The 17,627-nt window shown below is 35.7% G+C and overlaps 1 protein-coding gene across 1 annotated transcript in view; it reads left to right on the plus strand.

Annotated features, from left to right (window-relative positions):
• Positions 1-15,010, plus strand: part of LOC150085231 (zwei Ig domain protein zig-8-like) — a 74,655-nt gene extending 59,645 nt beyond the window's left edge. Inside the window, exons 3-6 of the mRNA XM_090373105.1 lie at positions 6,461-6,671; positions 7,110-7,406; positions 11,197-11,388; positions 14,934-15,010. Of these exons, the coding sequence (XP_090229231.1) occupies positions 6,461-6,671; positions 7,110-7,406; positions 11,197-11,318 (630 nt within the window). The 3' untranslated portion in view covers positions 11,319-11,388; positions 14,934-15,010. The remainder of the gene's footprint in view (positions 1-6,460; positions 6,672-7,109; positions 7,407-11,196; positions 11,389-14,933) is intronic.
• Positions 15,011-17,627: the final 2,617 nt, after the last annotated feature.

Below are 17,627 nucleotides of genomic sequence, written 5' to 3' on the forward strand. Positions count from 1 at the left end.
GTTACCAGCTGAGCCAGTAATGCAATGGAGAAAAAGTTTCATGGGTCTTTTTATTACGTCGAATATGCGTGATCAATTCCAAATGTAATTTTTTCTTTCCATCATTCTTTTTTACAAAAATTTACCAATTGAAAGAGTGAACAAAATTAAAATCACATATAAATGAGACGGGATAGGGAATTTACTGATTAAAAAAATTAATAATAACCATTGAACTGTAGCTTTATTTTTCACCTTTATGTCCAGCCTCCACAGAATTCCATGATCCACTTGGTCACAAAAGTTGATCCCAGAATCCCACATACCTCCCTATAAAGTAAAATAACTAATTCGCATAGGTGCTGTAGAAATATACTAAGAAGGATTGTTCGTAAAAAATTAAATGATATTGTGGTTTAAATTCGAGCATTTTTCGAATTCATTATAGAATTTGGTACAAGAAAACTTGGATGAAGTTTTGCTCTACCAAAAAGCTCATCCGTTCCATTTAAAATTTCTGCGAATAATGGCAGAACAAATCTGTTAGTCAATATAGCTTAAACTAAGCATAATTTGAGCTAATATTAAATTACTTTTCCACAAAATGCTTTCCATTTCGCTAAACTTAATGATACAACATACTCATCTTCTTCTTCTTCGGCTCCTAAATAAGATTTCTAATGAAAACGAAAAAGAAAAAAAAATGTTCCTTTTAAAGCATCATTTGGACAAAGCTCTAATATTTTTACTTTTCACGATACATTTCGTTTTGCCCAGTCAGTTCTAATTTGCTAATTCAAGTTGATGACATTCGTTGCAAATGTACAGACATATAAGTAACCGCTTTAAGATGTGGAAAACAATTCCATTATTTAAGTAAATCCTTTTATGAGAATAACAATCTTCTAAATAGCTTAGGGAACTTCCATTTGCAAGAAAGCGAATGTTTCTTTTTGCTCTCTGACACTGCACTTAAAGTCAAAATATTTAATTAATTGCTGACTTCGAATGCGACAGGAATATTAATGTTCTTATACATTATTGTACCAGTAATTAGCGAGCTAGACATTAAAAAATCGAATTAGATATTAAACTACTTTATAATATTTCTGAATTATTAATATATTCTTTTAAAATTGTTTAAGATTTAATATATTGAAAAGTTTGGAAAAGTATAAATGCTGAGAATAATTTTGCATTTGAATTTTAATTTGAAATTTATTAAAAAGTTTCGAACTGTTTTTAAATAATTCACTAGTATCTATTTATCATTATTATCCATTATGCTTTGGTGTGTGCGTTCTTTTCTTTCTTTCACTCTATTTTTAATTTATCTCTCAAATATAAAGAAACGTCTCTTTCTACCGTAAGCTTTTCACAAGTTTAATTAAAGTTTAATCCATTTTAATCCAAAATAATCCCATCTCCACTAACGAATGCAATAGATGTATCATGATTTTGATATTAGATTGCGCACGCGCAATGGATGCATTCATGTCTTAAATTTAGAACACGGTTTTAATTGCTATTAGAATAGATTTCCGATATTATCTTTCTTTTATTCATATGATTTTGCTTCTTATCGATCGACTATTAGTGACAAAAGAAAAACTATGATTTGAATGGTGAAAAACCGAATATTAACCTGCGAATAAATTCCAATTGATTTTCTTTTATTTGTAACACTCGTTTCCATAGCAACAGACTTTTCCGTTGTTTATTACATGAGTTTTCCAGTCACCATTAACAAAATGTATTAAAACTGGTCAGATGAGCTTTCATGATTTTTTTTTTGTCTGCTGTTTTAGTAAATGAGGCTTGAGTTTAATCTTTATTATAATACATTCGTGGCCACAAAAATAATAAATAAACAAAATAAAATGCAATTACCAAGAAATGGATTAATGGTCGACAACAACAACCATTGATGTACAGAACAATTTTTCTAATACATTCAATTTCCATTAGAAAATGAATGCAGTTGAAGTGAATATCCATTCTCCTAAAAACACTTAACTATCAGCTTTCCACAGCATAGGGCTAATAATATTACTGGATCTTTCATGTCTTCGAGTGACATTAATATTTTCAAATGTACCAAAGTTACTTGAATGAAATGATGTCTGACTGTGAACTGCTGAAGGTTGGGTTATACGTTGTACCAGATTACTGTAAGTTGGCTGTTTATCCCTATGGGAACATACATCTGAATCGGCGCTTTATTTTCTCTTATTCAAAACAGCTCACTTGAGTACACGTGACTAACTAATGCATCATATCACTACAGACGTTCCATTCAGCAAAAATCAAAATGACATGCATGCATCTGAGAATAATATGCAGTCTTTGTGCATTTCTTTTTAATTTTCCAGTGGGGCATGATTTGTTTAATACATGGGTGGAAGCATAAATTATTATAACGCGATCGAGAAAGTCCTTGAACAAAGAACTGTTATTTCTACACTACCATACCAAAATTTTAAGCGTATGCTCTGCACGTTTACCATTCTCATCCACAGCTGATTTCTTTTTTCCGAATCTTCCCGAAAGATTTCACGCTTTTCATCTTGCTTCAAATACGATAACTGTGGGGTTAAGGAAGATGCTGCAGTATTCGATTCTTTAATACTATGGCAGAACAGTGTACAGTCGTTGAACGATGAATTTTTAACATAAAACCTTAAAAAAATTCGTTTTCTCCTTACGGTCAGTGGCCTACATCTTATTGCCTACTTCACATCACACACAAAGAAAACATGCAAAAGAGTACAATAAAGCCATTAATATCTCCTCTGAGTACTCGATAATGATTATAAGAGAGGGAATTTCTGTTTAATGCCCTACAATTTTTGAAAAATTCACCCATAAACGGGCCTCTCCGATAGAAATGCGATTAAAATTTCTCTTCTGATAATCGAATAAAAAAGCAGCTGCTGAAGATTGATTAACCAAAAATGTCTGCCGTTAAAAGAAGCTCGATCGTTCTTTTCTCAATCGAAAGAAAATTTTTACATCAAATGTCGATGGAGTTGGACGAAGGAAGGAAGGAAAGACACTTGGATACGTATGGCCTTTCGTCATTATCAAGAATACTCTGTTCGCTTCACTTATCTTTCCACTTGCTAGAAAACCGCCCACGGAGAAAATGTAGGTGAATTGGAGCAAGTATCTCACTCAACTAAGAAAGATAACGCTCTTCAAAAATTTTTCTTTTTTAAAATATTTTTTAGTAACTATCAAAAGAAAAAAAAATCTTTCTGTAATCAAAGATCGCTGATGAAAGATCAACAAGTCTGAGAAAAAATATGACAGTTCTATGGTTATCCAACTATGAATTTTCGTAATCGAGTTAAGTAATAAATATTATGAATTTGATTATGAAAATGATTTTTTCTTAATCGAATCAAATGAAGAGTTTTCATGATCTTTTTATGCAATAAAGCTTCATTTCCTGACCTAATAAACTATTTCCGAACATAGTTTATTTGGATTTTAGCAAAGCATTTGACTCAGTCCCTCATGAGAGGTTACTGTATAAGCTTGAACAGGTTGAGATTACTGGTACCATTCTAAGATGGATTGCTGGGTAGCTGCAGGGCAGAACGCAGCGTTCTTGTGATTAATGCATATATTCTTCAGATTGGTGCAACATCATGAGTTGGGTCTCAAGGACCGGTTCTTGGAGCACTGGTGTTTCTCATTTTCATAAACGACATCGAAAAAGGGGTAAAAGGTGTGATGTCAAAATTTGCACTTGTCATAAAGATTGGCAGAGTCGTTAATAATCAGTGCTACACTGCGCTCCTTCAAGATGGCTTGAGCAGATTTCAAAGATGGTCAGAAAAGTGGCAGCTATGTTTTAATGCAGCTAAATGCAAGGTCTTACGTTTAGGGAATAGCAACCACAAATAAATTATACACTTGGTGGAGTTTAATTAAAAACAGTGGAGGAGGAAAGGGATCTGGTAATTAAAATACGGGCAGATACGTTTTCTGAACAGTGTAAACAGACAGCCAGGAAAGTCCACGGTGTCCTATTAATGATTTATCGAATATTATCATGTAGAGATATAGGAAGGTGATAATCGCACTGTATAAGGAAATTATAAGACCACATTTCGAATACTGTGTTCAAGTATAGAGCTCTCATCTGAAAACAGACATCGAGCTCCTTGAAAGGATTCAAAGACGGGAAACTCGCATGGTGAGATCAGCAAAAGGGCGACCATATGAGGAAAGACTTCTTATATGTGGGCTACAGAGCTTGACAATCAGGCACCTCAGAGGTGATCTCATTGAGGTATAAACCTTTGAGAGTGGTTAATAAAATGAACGAATTTGGAAGTTTAACTGTTATAAAGAAAAGATACGGAAAAAGATATTGAGCTTCTTGAAAGGGTTCAAACACGGGCAACTCGAATGGTGAGATTAACATGACGACCGCATGAGGAAAGGCTCTGATTATGTGGGCTACAGAGCGTGATAACTAGGCACCTCAGAGGTGACCTGATTGAGGTTTATAAAGCTCCGAGACGGATTAGTAACATGAACGAAGGTGGAATTCTCATTGTTATAAATAAATTCCAGAAATAGGGGCCATAAGTTCAAATTACGGGGGATTGACATTTAGATTAGATTGAAGTTTCGTTTAGCTAGCGAGCGAGTCGTTCATTGCTGGAATAAATTGCCCTTGCACTATATAGCGAATACTATTAATACCAATTCGTAAAGTCAGTCTGTCTTGAATTTCTTTTTAAATTAGTTTCGCCCGATTTGGTAAATCTGTTTTCTTAGCAGTGTTTTACTTTGAGTAGTGTTTAGCTGAACAATTTTCGACAAGGCATTTATAGAAATCCAAGAATGTTGAGAATCTTTATACCCAAAGCAAAAACAAGTATACGTGTTGCGAGCGAGTGCGGAAAGATTCGCAGTTTAAACGTTACGTTCTCACTTGGAATATTCTATTTCCTGAGGCTACATTCAGTAGGTGATATGTCAGGTCTCTTTGGGAGAGCTTGCATTTGTCCCCGGGTCACCGTCAGTGAGTATAAAAGTCAATGTCGAAAAGCATCCTTTTTACCGAAAGAAAAAATGTTCAAAAAAAAAAAAGAAGCGAAGGTTATGCACTTTGGGGTTTTTAGGTCGGATATTTGTGACCAGATAAGATAGAATTACAATTCGCTACGGGCAGGGTAGTGCGCTCGTAGTTTAGAAAGATTCATAGCATTAAAATAATTCGACGCTGAAGTTTAGCTTACAAGCATCTGTTATTGAAGTTCTGTGGAAAATTCATAGATGGATTTATTAAATAGGAAACTCTGAGAGGAGAAAGTAACCCACTGAATTGAAATTTCTGATAAAATGTATATTAGGTTGCAAAGATGCCATGTGTATAAACGTGCAAATTATTTTAATTTTTTGAAATTTTTGTTTAAATCCTTACTGTGGATTGAGGTCCTTACTTCCTTAGATTCCATTTGATTAGAATAAAAAATTGCTTCGGTTTATAGCTGTCCTGAAGGAACAGGAAACTTTCTTAGAGGAGTTCATCTTTAGCATATCAACGATGTACAGTTGGTCTTTAATAAATGGACGAAGCAGTCTTAATCCACAGCTCTACACTCTGGTTTTATGATTTTGTTATATTTTTATGACGGATTTTACACGGCGTTTTTCCTTTATGCCATCCCTTAGGTTGTCCAGTAGGGATGCATATGACTCCCCAGTGATTGTTTGCTTGTTCCAAGTAGTGAATGTACAAAATTCCCTCAGCATCCCAAAAAATGGTAGCCATAATCTTGACAACTGAAGGTTGTATCTGAATTTTTTTCGGTATGGGATAACCCATGTGTTTCTATTGAATTGATTCTTGCCTGGTCTTAGAATCCCACTGATGAACCAATGTTTGATCATCCGTAACGATTTTGGAGACCAAAGTTTCAGGATCCCTTCCATAAAGCTCTAAGTTCTCATAACGCCTTACTCTGAATTGCTTCTGCACAGTGCTCAGAAATCTGGTGGCGCACCTTGTACTGATCTTAGTCATCACCAAATGTTCATGGAGGATGGTTATAAATGTTCCCTTAAATATATCATATCCCCTAGAGATTTCGGACACCTTTAAACGTATGCCATTCAGCACCAGGGTTTCCACAGCTTTGCGAATTCTTCATAATTCTTACACTGTTTTTTTCAATAATGAACACGTTCCTAAATAAATTTATACAAGAACATACAAGTATTTTTGAATAGTTTTCATTGTGGTCAAGTTGTTATCGTTCGGAACAACAGGACCTAAAATTAAATAAATTTTAGAGAAACGTTTAATCAATCTGTCATAAAGTCATTTATAATTTGCTTCCATAACGCATGCTTACAAAATAACTGTTTAAATACGAAACCAACTTTGTAAACATTAATAAAGTGATCTCATTATCATTAAGATAAATACATAGTGTTATTTATTTTGCGCTATTTTCAGGTCTCTTGGATCCGAAGACGTGACTTCCATGTATTGACGGTTGGCTTGGCAACATACACAGGAGATGAACGCTTCCAGGCTGTTCATATGGAGCGTACGAACGACTGGATGCTTCAGATTAAACTAGCTCAGTTATCTGATGCTGGATTATATGAATGCCAAGTGAATACCCATCCCTTAATTAGCCTATTCATTTACCTCACAGTTGTAGGTAGGTGTTGCGTAATTAAACAATTCTCTCTCTAAATAAAGCTAATGTATTGTACACTTTATATACGCCTATATTTATAGTATATCAGTACTATTAATTAATTATTATTGCTTAGATTTCAGAGAATTAGCCATTTTATAATGTTCATAGACTTTTGAAACACCGTTCAGGATGTCGCTTGTGCTGCCATCTGGATTCTATAAGTTAAACTAATATTTAACCAAATGTTTTCTCAGTAGGTTTTGTGATTTTTGCTTATATATTCATGGTTTTATAAATGTATAAATAAAGTAAAGATATTTTATAGTTTATAAAGTATCAAGTGTGGTTCAGCTTTTAGCTTTTCCTTCCATTTGTCTTTATTTACGTACAAAAGTTGCATTTTAAAAAAGCGCCACCTGTTTCAATGGTAACTTGACGCACTGATTTCATTTCCAGTCCCAAAGGCGTACGTCAGAGAAGCGCCGGACCTGTATGTTAAGACAGGAAGCTCCATCAACTTAACGTGTATCATAACGAGAAGTCCAGAGCCTCCTGCATTTGTGTTCTGGTACCACAATGACCGCATGATAAATTACGATTCTTCTAGAGGAGATATCGCCGTCCAAAAGGCCAGGGAAGATATGACCATCAGCCAGCTGTTCATAACAAACGCTCAAATTAGCGACTCTGGAAACTACACCTGCTGTCCGTCTAATGCCGATGCCACAAGCGTCAGTGTTCATGTATTAAATGGTGCGTATTTTGTAAACAATCTTGCAAATGTTTATATAAGTATTTTGCTATAATTCTTTACCACAGAACGTACTGTTCTTCTCACTCACCTTCAACCTTTTGGAATTTACACTCATGAGTCAAAACATTGTCTCCACGAAGCACTCCATAATATCTAGGAGTGACGTCACCGACCGGCGAAGCATATACACTGAGTGGACAGAATTCATCGAATACCTACCTAGTAACGGGTAGGCCTACCTTTCGCCCGGATAAGGGCAGTTACACGGCGAGGCATTGAGTCCACTAGTTCACGAAAGCGTTCCACAGGTATTTCCATCCATGCTTGCTGAACCGCTGTCCATTATTCCGCCGCATTCGTGGGTGGAGGATCCAAAGCTCCAACTGACCTTTCCACTGCATCCCAAAGATGCTCCACAGGGTTCATGTCCGATGAGATGTTCTGCAAAGATGAACACGTAATCTGGACCGTTCAGACATGCGTCTAGACGTACCAGAGGTCCCGACGTGTGCCAGTTGAACACGCTCCCGACCATTACCGACCGTCCACCTGCCTGAACAGTTACTTGTTGACATGAAGAGTGCATAGCTTCGTGCTGTTTCCGCCAGATATGCACCCTTCCGCCAGCTCGAAATAACTGGAAATGGGACTCATCGGACAAAGAGACCCGTCTCCAAACATTCAACGTTCAGTGCCGACGTTCTTTCGCCCAGTTCAGGCAGAGTCTGTGTCGTGGTGTAGGCAATGGAACTCTGACGAGTCGGTGGACAATTGCGGCTGATGATCGCCTCGTGGTCTTGGTGGAGACGTTTCTGGCACCTCCCTCGTTGAAGTAGGCGGTGATTTGTGCCACTGTCACTATCCCGTTCAATGAACCAATGCGAGACAGACGGCCACGTTCATCCACCACGCTCCGCCCACAGCGGTGTCTACGATGAGTTGTTATTCCGGAAATACCGTATTTCCGATACACTCTTGAAATTGTCAAGCGGGGAGAGTGCAATGTCTGTACCATTCCGCGATATAGTGACCTGGGTACCCACTCTCATCCCTCTTTCAAAATCGGTTAACTCACGACGTTTATCCATACTGACATCGGATTACCGTCTACCTGAATGCAGTGTACCTATATACTGCATTCACGTATACAATGCAGTGTACCTATATACTGCATTCACGTATACAATGCAGTGTACCTATATACTGCATTCACGTATACAATGCAGTGTACCTATATACTGCATACTTACACCTTCAGCACCAGAGCTTACTTCGACACTGTTTCAGACCAAGTTTTGACCTGCATGGTGATCGTGTATAGATATGGCAGTGTACTCTTTCAAGAAGACAACATCCCGTGTCACAAGGCTCGAAATGTGCAGAAATGGTTCGAGGAGCATGTGCGAGCATTTTTGCCACCCCCCAATATAAATCCCATCTTATATTTGTGGGATGCGGTGGGACGCAGCATTCGCCAGTTTCACGTCAATGTCCCACTCCGTTGTCGAACTGCTGGACAACCTTCTGTCCAGCTGGTCTAGGGTACTGGAGGACAACTTCCGTGGAGTCGATGCCACGCTGGGTGCAAGCGGTTTTCAATGAGGAAAGGGACCCAACACGCTATTAGATAGGTTTTGGGTCATGAGTGTAAGTGCAGCAACAGCACTGTATTTAGGTTGTTCAGCTTTTTGACTAACAGATCTTTTCATTGGTGAAGCAACGAAGCAAATTCTATCTTTTTAATATCCCTTCCCTTTGTGTATGTTACTTGCGATCAACAAACTTCATAGGCTTCCAAATTACATGATTTTTTTCTGCATTCAGAGGAAATAAATTCAATTACTTTTTTTATTTTTGTGTGCCAATCTTTCATTTCCTGAAAATTCGATTGCCTCGTAATATATCTTTTTCTTTATCCCGTTTTTGTCATCTCCTAATTCGAACGAAATTCTAATATCTCTTTCTGTCGTCTCCATCCTCTAGAATATTACTTCAGTATTTATTTTTCTTTTAAGAAAAGACTGTAAGGTTTCATAAAAATGTAGTTAAGGAGATGCTTTGGAATTCTTTTTGTATCTACAGAATACGTGCAGGACACATTTCGTGCATTATTAACTCAGTTCACTAACAAGAAGTATCACGAAGAGTCATTTTCAGCCTGCTAAAACATTAAGAAACCTGCGTAGCATGTCTGTTCAAAAATTAATGAAGTTTCGATCCACATCATACCAACTGAACGCTTTATAATAGTTGTTAAGTTACTGAGTATTATGTTTCGATGGTCGGTTTCTTTTGACAAAATGAGGAGTATATTTTAAATGTTACTCTTATTTTCAAATTCTCTCAAGACAAAATTTCTCGTTCAAATGACGAGCTTCTCGAAAACAGAATTCTGATAATCAATAAATACTGATGCGAGGTAAATTGACCAACAATACGAACTATTACTCTCCAAGGTACAGTTCTTTCTCCCATTCTTTTCCTTTTGTATATTAAGAACCTTCTTCCACCGACTGGAAATCTTATACGCAGTTTTTATGATGATAGCACCTTCCAGTTTGAATTGAATTCCACCCTTCCAGTTTGGGAAACCTTGCCCTTCACAAACAGCTTCAACTTCTGGAATATCCACCACTAATTCCTTAAATGCTAATCTCCAGGTAATTCTCCAATGAGGCAAAGATTACGTAACTGATTTGAATCCTTCTAACACTCTGTCCTCTCATATCTCACAAAAGAGATTCTTCTGCTGCTATGCTTATCTTCGATGACACTCAGTTTTCTATACAAGGTCGTGTATCTCAACCCACGAACAGTAACAAAGTACTGACGGTTCCAAAACCTTTCTTGTTTGAATCAATCACAAAAAAATAAAAATAAAAATGTTCATTTATTAGTTCTGATTATCCACTTTCGTACAATCGATGTCCACATTGTCCTAAAATATAATTTCAAAGTAAACTATATTGTATTCTACAATTTTAGGGTTGGATCTATTTGAAGATTTGTCTCTTATTATTTTTTTAAAGAGTTTTTATATCCTGAAATCACGCAAGAATGTTGTATGGTGTAATTAAATAAAAGAAATCGGTTAAAAGTCTTCAATCTCGATCATCCCTCTCTCATCTTCCACTTCCCTCCCAGATGGTGTTAACAGTTTACTTTTAAGTAGAAAATAATAGCTCTATTATCCGATCGTTAGCGGTTTCCAACACTTGAAAATATGACTTAAGAAAAAAGGACCAAGTAATTGAACATACCAAAAAAAAAGGAGGAGGGGAAGAAGATAGATCCACTGCATCTGGTGGTTAATAATCTTTCAACATCTAACCGTACAGCATTCTTTAAGTAAAAATCATTCGTGTCAGTTCATTTGATCGAGGACGTCCTCGAAGTAGTAAGAAACAATATCTTAGACATAAAATCTTAATGAATATAAAGTACCCAAAGGAAGGGTGTTCCAGGCTTGTATTATTTATCGCTTTCTTCTCAGTGTTTTGGATAATCTGTTAAAGCGTTTCTCACACACGTTTTTTGAGGAATAAAACATTTCGCTCAATCTCTGTTACTCCCACGTCTTGGACAACGTCTTCCCAATGTCTTAGTACTTTTAGTGGCGTTGCCAATAAAACGCGTGTAGAAAATTGAATCAACGGCAGCGCCACCTGTAAAGTGAAGCAAAACTAATTCACGCCTGTTGTTTTTGTCTCGCTCTCTTTGATGTATTAAGTTTTAAGATGCGGGTGAGAGGATTTTGAAGAAAATACAGTTAACTTTTTTATTTCTTAGGTGAGAAGAGGGCGGCTATGCAACACGACCTCAATATTTCACCTGTGTCTAGTGCCAGAAATTTGATCTCGTCGTCTTATCCTGTCTTGGCTGTTTACGTTCTTCTGTGTGCTTTGTCCTGACAGCCCACCCTGCAAGGACCACCGTATGTGCCAAAATGTAGCATCATCCGTCCACTAACCATCTGCTAAAGTAAGGAAAACAAAACTGTTTGAAGAAATTTGTTCGCATGCCAACTTCAACTTTTTAACATTGATGTCTTCTGTTGTAGAGTTGTTTAGAATTTTCTATAAACAGAGAATGGTATTTTGTTTTTAATATTTCTTTGTAAAATATTTTGGCCGTTATTTATCTTTCGGATGATGATCGTGGACCTCCTATTCTCTATTCTGAAATACCCTTTAAAGTGATACTTTATTTATTTATTTATTTAAAACGCGCCATCTTTTTCTCTCTTAAAATATACAGTGTGTTCCAAAAGTTAGTTGACAAATAAAAAACAATTTCCCCAAAATTGTACGTGAGGTGTTAATTGAATACTTAATGGTAACTACTGGATTGTTAATCAACTTAACTATCTTATTTTGGATAGAATACAGATGTTTAAAGGGCGCTTCCCCAGATGTCGAAGCAATCATCCATATTAGGGCGGATTGGTGATCAATCACATACTTCCATTCAAAAAGGACTTTTTGAATGGAAGTAGTTACTAAAAAAGCACCATCGAAATAAGAAAATACACTGCTGGTCATTTGAATAAACCCACTTAGAAAAAATGGACAGATTTACCTGAAAAAATTTGCATGTATAACTGACATATATGGACGTAAACGATTAGCATGTAAAGCTAGATATGGACGTAAACGATTAGCATGTAAAGCTGGATATGGATGTAAACAATTAGCAGGTAAAGCTTATCGGCACAGTAAAACATCCCTTTTATTGCCCTGACATGTTTAAATATTAATAGCAAACAAAACGGTAAGCTAATGACCGTCTAAATGTCTGCAGAGTCTTTAACATGGGTAAAACGACGTTACATACAGCTGAAGGACTTTGAAAGGGGTCAGATCATAAATGAAAAATTTTAGGTGAATTCCTCCATTTTTTGGGAGAATGAAGAAAAGTGTGGAAACTCCTCTTTGCATTTCTTGATTCAATTGCCGTTTCAGAGGATTTGGCATTAGCTCCGACTCAGGACATGAGACGTCAGAATAGTTATCTGGAAGTAGATCTTGTTTTTAAATTCATTTGTAATTTGTGGACGAATCCATTTGCTAAAAGTTAGAAAGATTTAAATATACACCAAGTTACAAAAGAAGTAGCATAATAAATAAAGAACATTTTATTGAATGTTTTCTTTATACAAATATTGTAGAGGGCAGTGTGGTAGCAAACCTGTTAAAGTGAGCTTTAGAAGTTAATTATACTATCAAATCTATGATGAAATCAATAACTTCAGAGAAAATTGAAGCCATTTTGAAGTGCAAACACATCTGAAGACTGGTTATCCATCATAGAATTCCCTTGTCAATTATGGATATTTTTTTCCTTTAATAACTTTGCCATTGGTTTGATCGACAGCGCAACCATTCTGTTGGTTGTGCATTAGTAATTGAGTTGATACAATAAATATGCAGTTGCGCATGAATTGACAGTGTGCGAAGATATTCTGGTAGAAACTCGAGAAATGGATTCCAAAAGATGTAGTGTATCCCGAATAATGGGCATCGGTGTGGGTTTTAGAGTCATTAGCAGCGTTGATGGTATGATGGTCATGTAATTATGCCATTATCCCGTACTTTAATAGCCGAGTTTTACAATTTACGAGATTAGCGAATACAATTGGCCAAGTGAACCACACGACTGTACTGTGGAACAGACAAAGTCACCAAAGTTGCGGCTAATATCGACACAAAGCAGATGGACGGCCCTGACACTTACAAGATCCATTATCGTGTACCTACCTACACTTAATTACCTAAGTTATAATTCAAATTAAACAATTATGATGCACTGTTATTTAATAGATGGTATGGTGTAAACAAGTATTAGGTACTATTTTGTGGATGATAAGGAGGAAACTGCCCACTTTATACTCATCATCAAATAGCTTAAATGCAATTTAGACTTTATGCATTAGGAGATATTCAAATTCTCCATTGGAAAACGTAATATATGATCCATATCGTTGCCAAAATTGTACATCCCAAAACGACATTTTTATAATGTCCTGTCATTTGTTGGTTAAATTTTATACGATTATTTCACGAGATCAGTGTCCTGTTCATACGTTACTTTATTGTTTATAAACAAAGTTTATAAACAATGAAATTTATTGTTTATAAATAAGTGAATCTATTCATAATAAACGGTAGTGTTAATAGGTGTTAATATTATATATATATATTGCTTCGAATATGATCTGGGAGTAATTATTATTGTGTCCAAAGGTGTTCTGAAACATTTAAATACAAATCTATAGGATTTCGGGGGACCAGTACCATGGTTTGTTTGTGGTATCAAAAATTTAACCAGGTGGCACTGGTGGCATTCTTTGGTTTTGATGTGTTTTGTTTGAGTCGTATTACATTAATTTCAGTATTCATGTCTATGATCTACAGTTTAAACTGGAGATATTCGCATTGATACTTCCATAAGTACCTCGAAAAAGAAATACTTTTAAAGCCCTCTTTGTTTCCTCAAAATCACACTGAAGATGACGTCCCTATTCTTTTAAGAAAGGAGTTGCGACTGCGCCACATTCTTTTATTTTCGTGTAAGAGATTTTTCAAAGAAGCCATGGTGAACGTTCCAGAGTTTGTGCGAAGAAAGCATGGGGAACCATTCTGAAGTCTTTCAAGGTACCTATTAGAGGTACCTCATTATCATCAGCCATTTCCAATACACTGTAAGATGAAGGCCTCTCCAGCAGCTTTCCAGTTCCTTCTGTTTTGTGCAATGACCATCCATTTACTGCCCACCAACTCTTTAATTTCATCTGTCCATCTCCGTTGCTGTCTTCCAGGTTTTCTTTTATCTCATCTTGGGTACCATTCTGTTATTTTCTTAGTCTATCTTTCATCATTTCTTCGAGCTATGTTCCTTGCCCAAGTCCATTTCAGTTCTTTAGTTTTGATAAGAATGTCCTTTATTTAGGTTTCAAACGAATTGGGATGTTGGTCCTCAGTATGTGACTGTATATTTTGAATGCTATCCATCCGAAATTTATTCTTCTCTTGACTTCCAGCCATTTATCATTATTAGAGCTAATGACTTGTCCCAGATAAGTAAATGAATCCACCTTTTCAATTACAATCTTTAGTCCGAAATCCTTACTAACTGTGCATAACTGATTAAAATTGTCCTTTGATTCTTTGAGGTTGTGGCTTATAATCACAGTGTCATCTGCAAATCATAAATTGGTTTAATGGTAAAAGGCAAAATGGTTTAGGTACTCTCCATCGACATTGACTCCTTTCTGTGACCAATCCAATCTTCTAAAAGCTTCTTCAAGTGCAGCCGTTAACAGCTTCGGAGACAGGGTCTCCTTGTAAAATTCCTTTCTCAATTTTAAATTTAAGATTTTAGAAGTACCTTATCTCCATTTATTAAAGAACCTTAAGACCGGCGATGGTAAATAATATCCACAGAACATTAATTTTTTTAATAAATAAACATTGATGGAAGTTTTGTTGTGTTGCTTATTTATATGTTTTTGTTTATTTCAATTTTAGAGAGTTTTGGAGTAAACAGCACATTCCAGCATTCGAAACAGAAATGGAGAAAAGTAAACGCATATATAAAATTCCATGTCATCAGGTGAGCCATAATCTTTATTTATATATTTATAATTTATATCCTAAGACAACCATGAAGGTGTGCCTGACGTTAATTTTGCCAAATTAAATTTTATTATTTAATTAAAGAACCAAATTATTTAAAATAATACTTATATTTGGTTTAATTTGTTTACTAACTAATAATATATTATTCTTCATTAAATATTTTAATTAGGAAAAAATATTTTTTATTTTAGCATTCCTTCGTGTTACTGTCTGACTCATGATATCACCAGATGGCGTTGTACATTGACGATCAGGAAGATGTCTTGCCTCATATCTGCTGTGTGTTCGTTTTGTTATTAAGAAAAAACTTTTAGGAAATATTTGATTATCACAGTTCCTGTTTGTACAGTATTTGTTGAAATATATATAAAAAGCTCAAAGGGCTGCATATCTTGCTCATTTAAATTGTATGCAGTGTCTTGTTATTTCTCGAGAATAAAATTGTAAATTTAAATAAAGAGTATTGTTTTATTAAAAATAATATTAAACATTATGACGCATATGCAAATGTATGTATATATACCCAATCTACAGACACTTTCGATGATATGGGTTTATTTAGATACATATACAATTTTATTATTTAAATAAGTATACATATACATATAAATATACTTATTATTATATTATTCATTTAGGCTTTTAAGATACGAGGGGTTTTCAATAAATCATCTACCTACCTATTTTGTTGGCAATGAGGAAATACAAGACAAATAAAATTATTTGTGCTGCCCATCAAATAACACAGGAACAGTAGACTTCGATTCAATATCATCAACAAAGCAACGTCCACGTACATTTTTCTTAAGATATCGAACAGAATTGACGCCAGATCCACACTGTAAGGAGGATGGGTGAGTTCTGTAAAGTCACAATCTCTCAAAGCAGCAGCAACATCATGTGACCTATGCACTGGTACCTTGTCCTAAAGAAGCAGCCCATCTCTGTAAAGTTTCCACGGTGTTTTTCTTTTATAACATCCCTTAGGTTCCACAATACAGATATATATATGACGCCTCAGTGACTCTCTGCTTGTGTTCCAAGTAGCGAATGTAAAAAATTCCCTCAGCATCCCAAAAAATGGTGGCCATAATCTTGCCAGCTCAAGGTTGTGTCCTAAAGTTTTTGGGTTAGGGAGAACCCCTGTGCTTCAATTGAATTGATTCTTTCTTGGTCTCAGGATCCAATGATAAACCGATATATAATCACCCGTAACAATTCTGGAGATGAAAGATTGAGGATTCCTACCATAAAGCCCTAAATTCTCCTCACAACACAGTACTCTAACTTGCTTCTGCACAGGGGTCATAAATCTGGGGATCCACCTTGTGTTGACCTTGGTCACCCCCCAAATGTTTATGGAGGGTTTTGTTATAACTGTTCCCTCAGATATGTCACATTCCCTAGAGATTTGCGACACCTTTAAACGTCTGTCATTCAACATTAGGGTTTCCACAGTTTGTCCATTGAAGATGATCCACGTCCAGGAAGGCCTGTGACAGCGACCACTCCAAAAATGTGGTCGCTGTCATAGGCCTTCCTGGACGTGGATCATCTTCAATCGACTCTCTTTTCCACTTGGACTGTTTTGACCAGAATTTCACTCAATGCTGTGAAGGTGCACTGTTGCCATACACAGCGACCATCCCTTCATGAATGGCCTTTAGCCCATTTCCTTCTTTTGTGAGAAACTTGATCACTGAACGATACTCCAATTTCGGCAAATCCATAGTTTGATAGAGGCGTCTTCCTTCTTACTGTTACAGCAGCACAAACTAAAAACATAGCGGGATAAAAACTAGTATGATTCAAATTGAGATAAGCAGGAACATGATAAATCATGAATCATTGAAATATGATTTAGGAAGTACCTTATGGAGATAATTTATTGAACCTCCTAGTATGTACAACTTCATCAAAGTATTTTATTCTTACCACAATGCAATGTTCAAAACAATGTGCTTGATTCTTTTTCCGGCCACTGAAATATTCGCAGAATATTCGCAGAATAATGTGCAAATGCGCATCCTTTACTCTATGAACAATTATTTTTCACATACAGTATTTTGAATAATTGTATTATTAAAATTACAATAAGCACAAATAATTATTTTAATCTAATTTTTCATATACAAAGTACGCGTCTACAGAAAGATGTTTTCCTGATAATTCTATAAAATTATTCGATATTTTTTTCTTGAAAATTTTCTGCACGTTGAAAAGTAATATCACTGGTCAAATTAGGGGAGGGGAAGTGGGTTATGATGGACGGTGAGGGAACACGCAATTGTGTATCCTTCACGGTGTTATTAATTTCACAAGACTGTGTGGTTTATTAATTTTGTTATTTATCTTTTTTTTTTTTTTCAACGTGGCATTTTGAATGCTTTAATAAATGCGGTTTGCATAGTTTAGGTAGTCATGAAATTAAATATTGATTTTCGTTTAATTTTGGTCACATATAATTAAATTAGATAGCTCTGTTTATGGTCTTTTAAGCTGCCCCGATTAATATAATATTTTATTCAATTTTGAAATGTTAATAGAATATTCTTGGCCACACCAATTAGGTTCTTTTGGCGT

Source organism: Mastigoproctus giganteus, chromosome 5 (genome assembly GCF_048544385.1).
Source record: "Mastigoproctus giganteus isolate SK-2022 chromosome 5, ASM4854438v1, whole genome shotgun sequence".
Taxonomy (NCBI): domain Eukaryota; kingdom Metazoa; phylum Arthropoda; class Arachnida; order Uropygi; family Thelyphonidae; genus Mastigoproctus; species Mastigoproctus giganteus.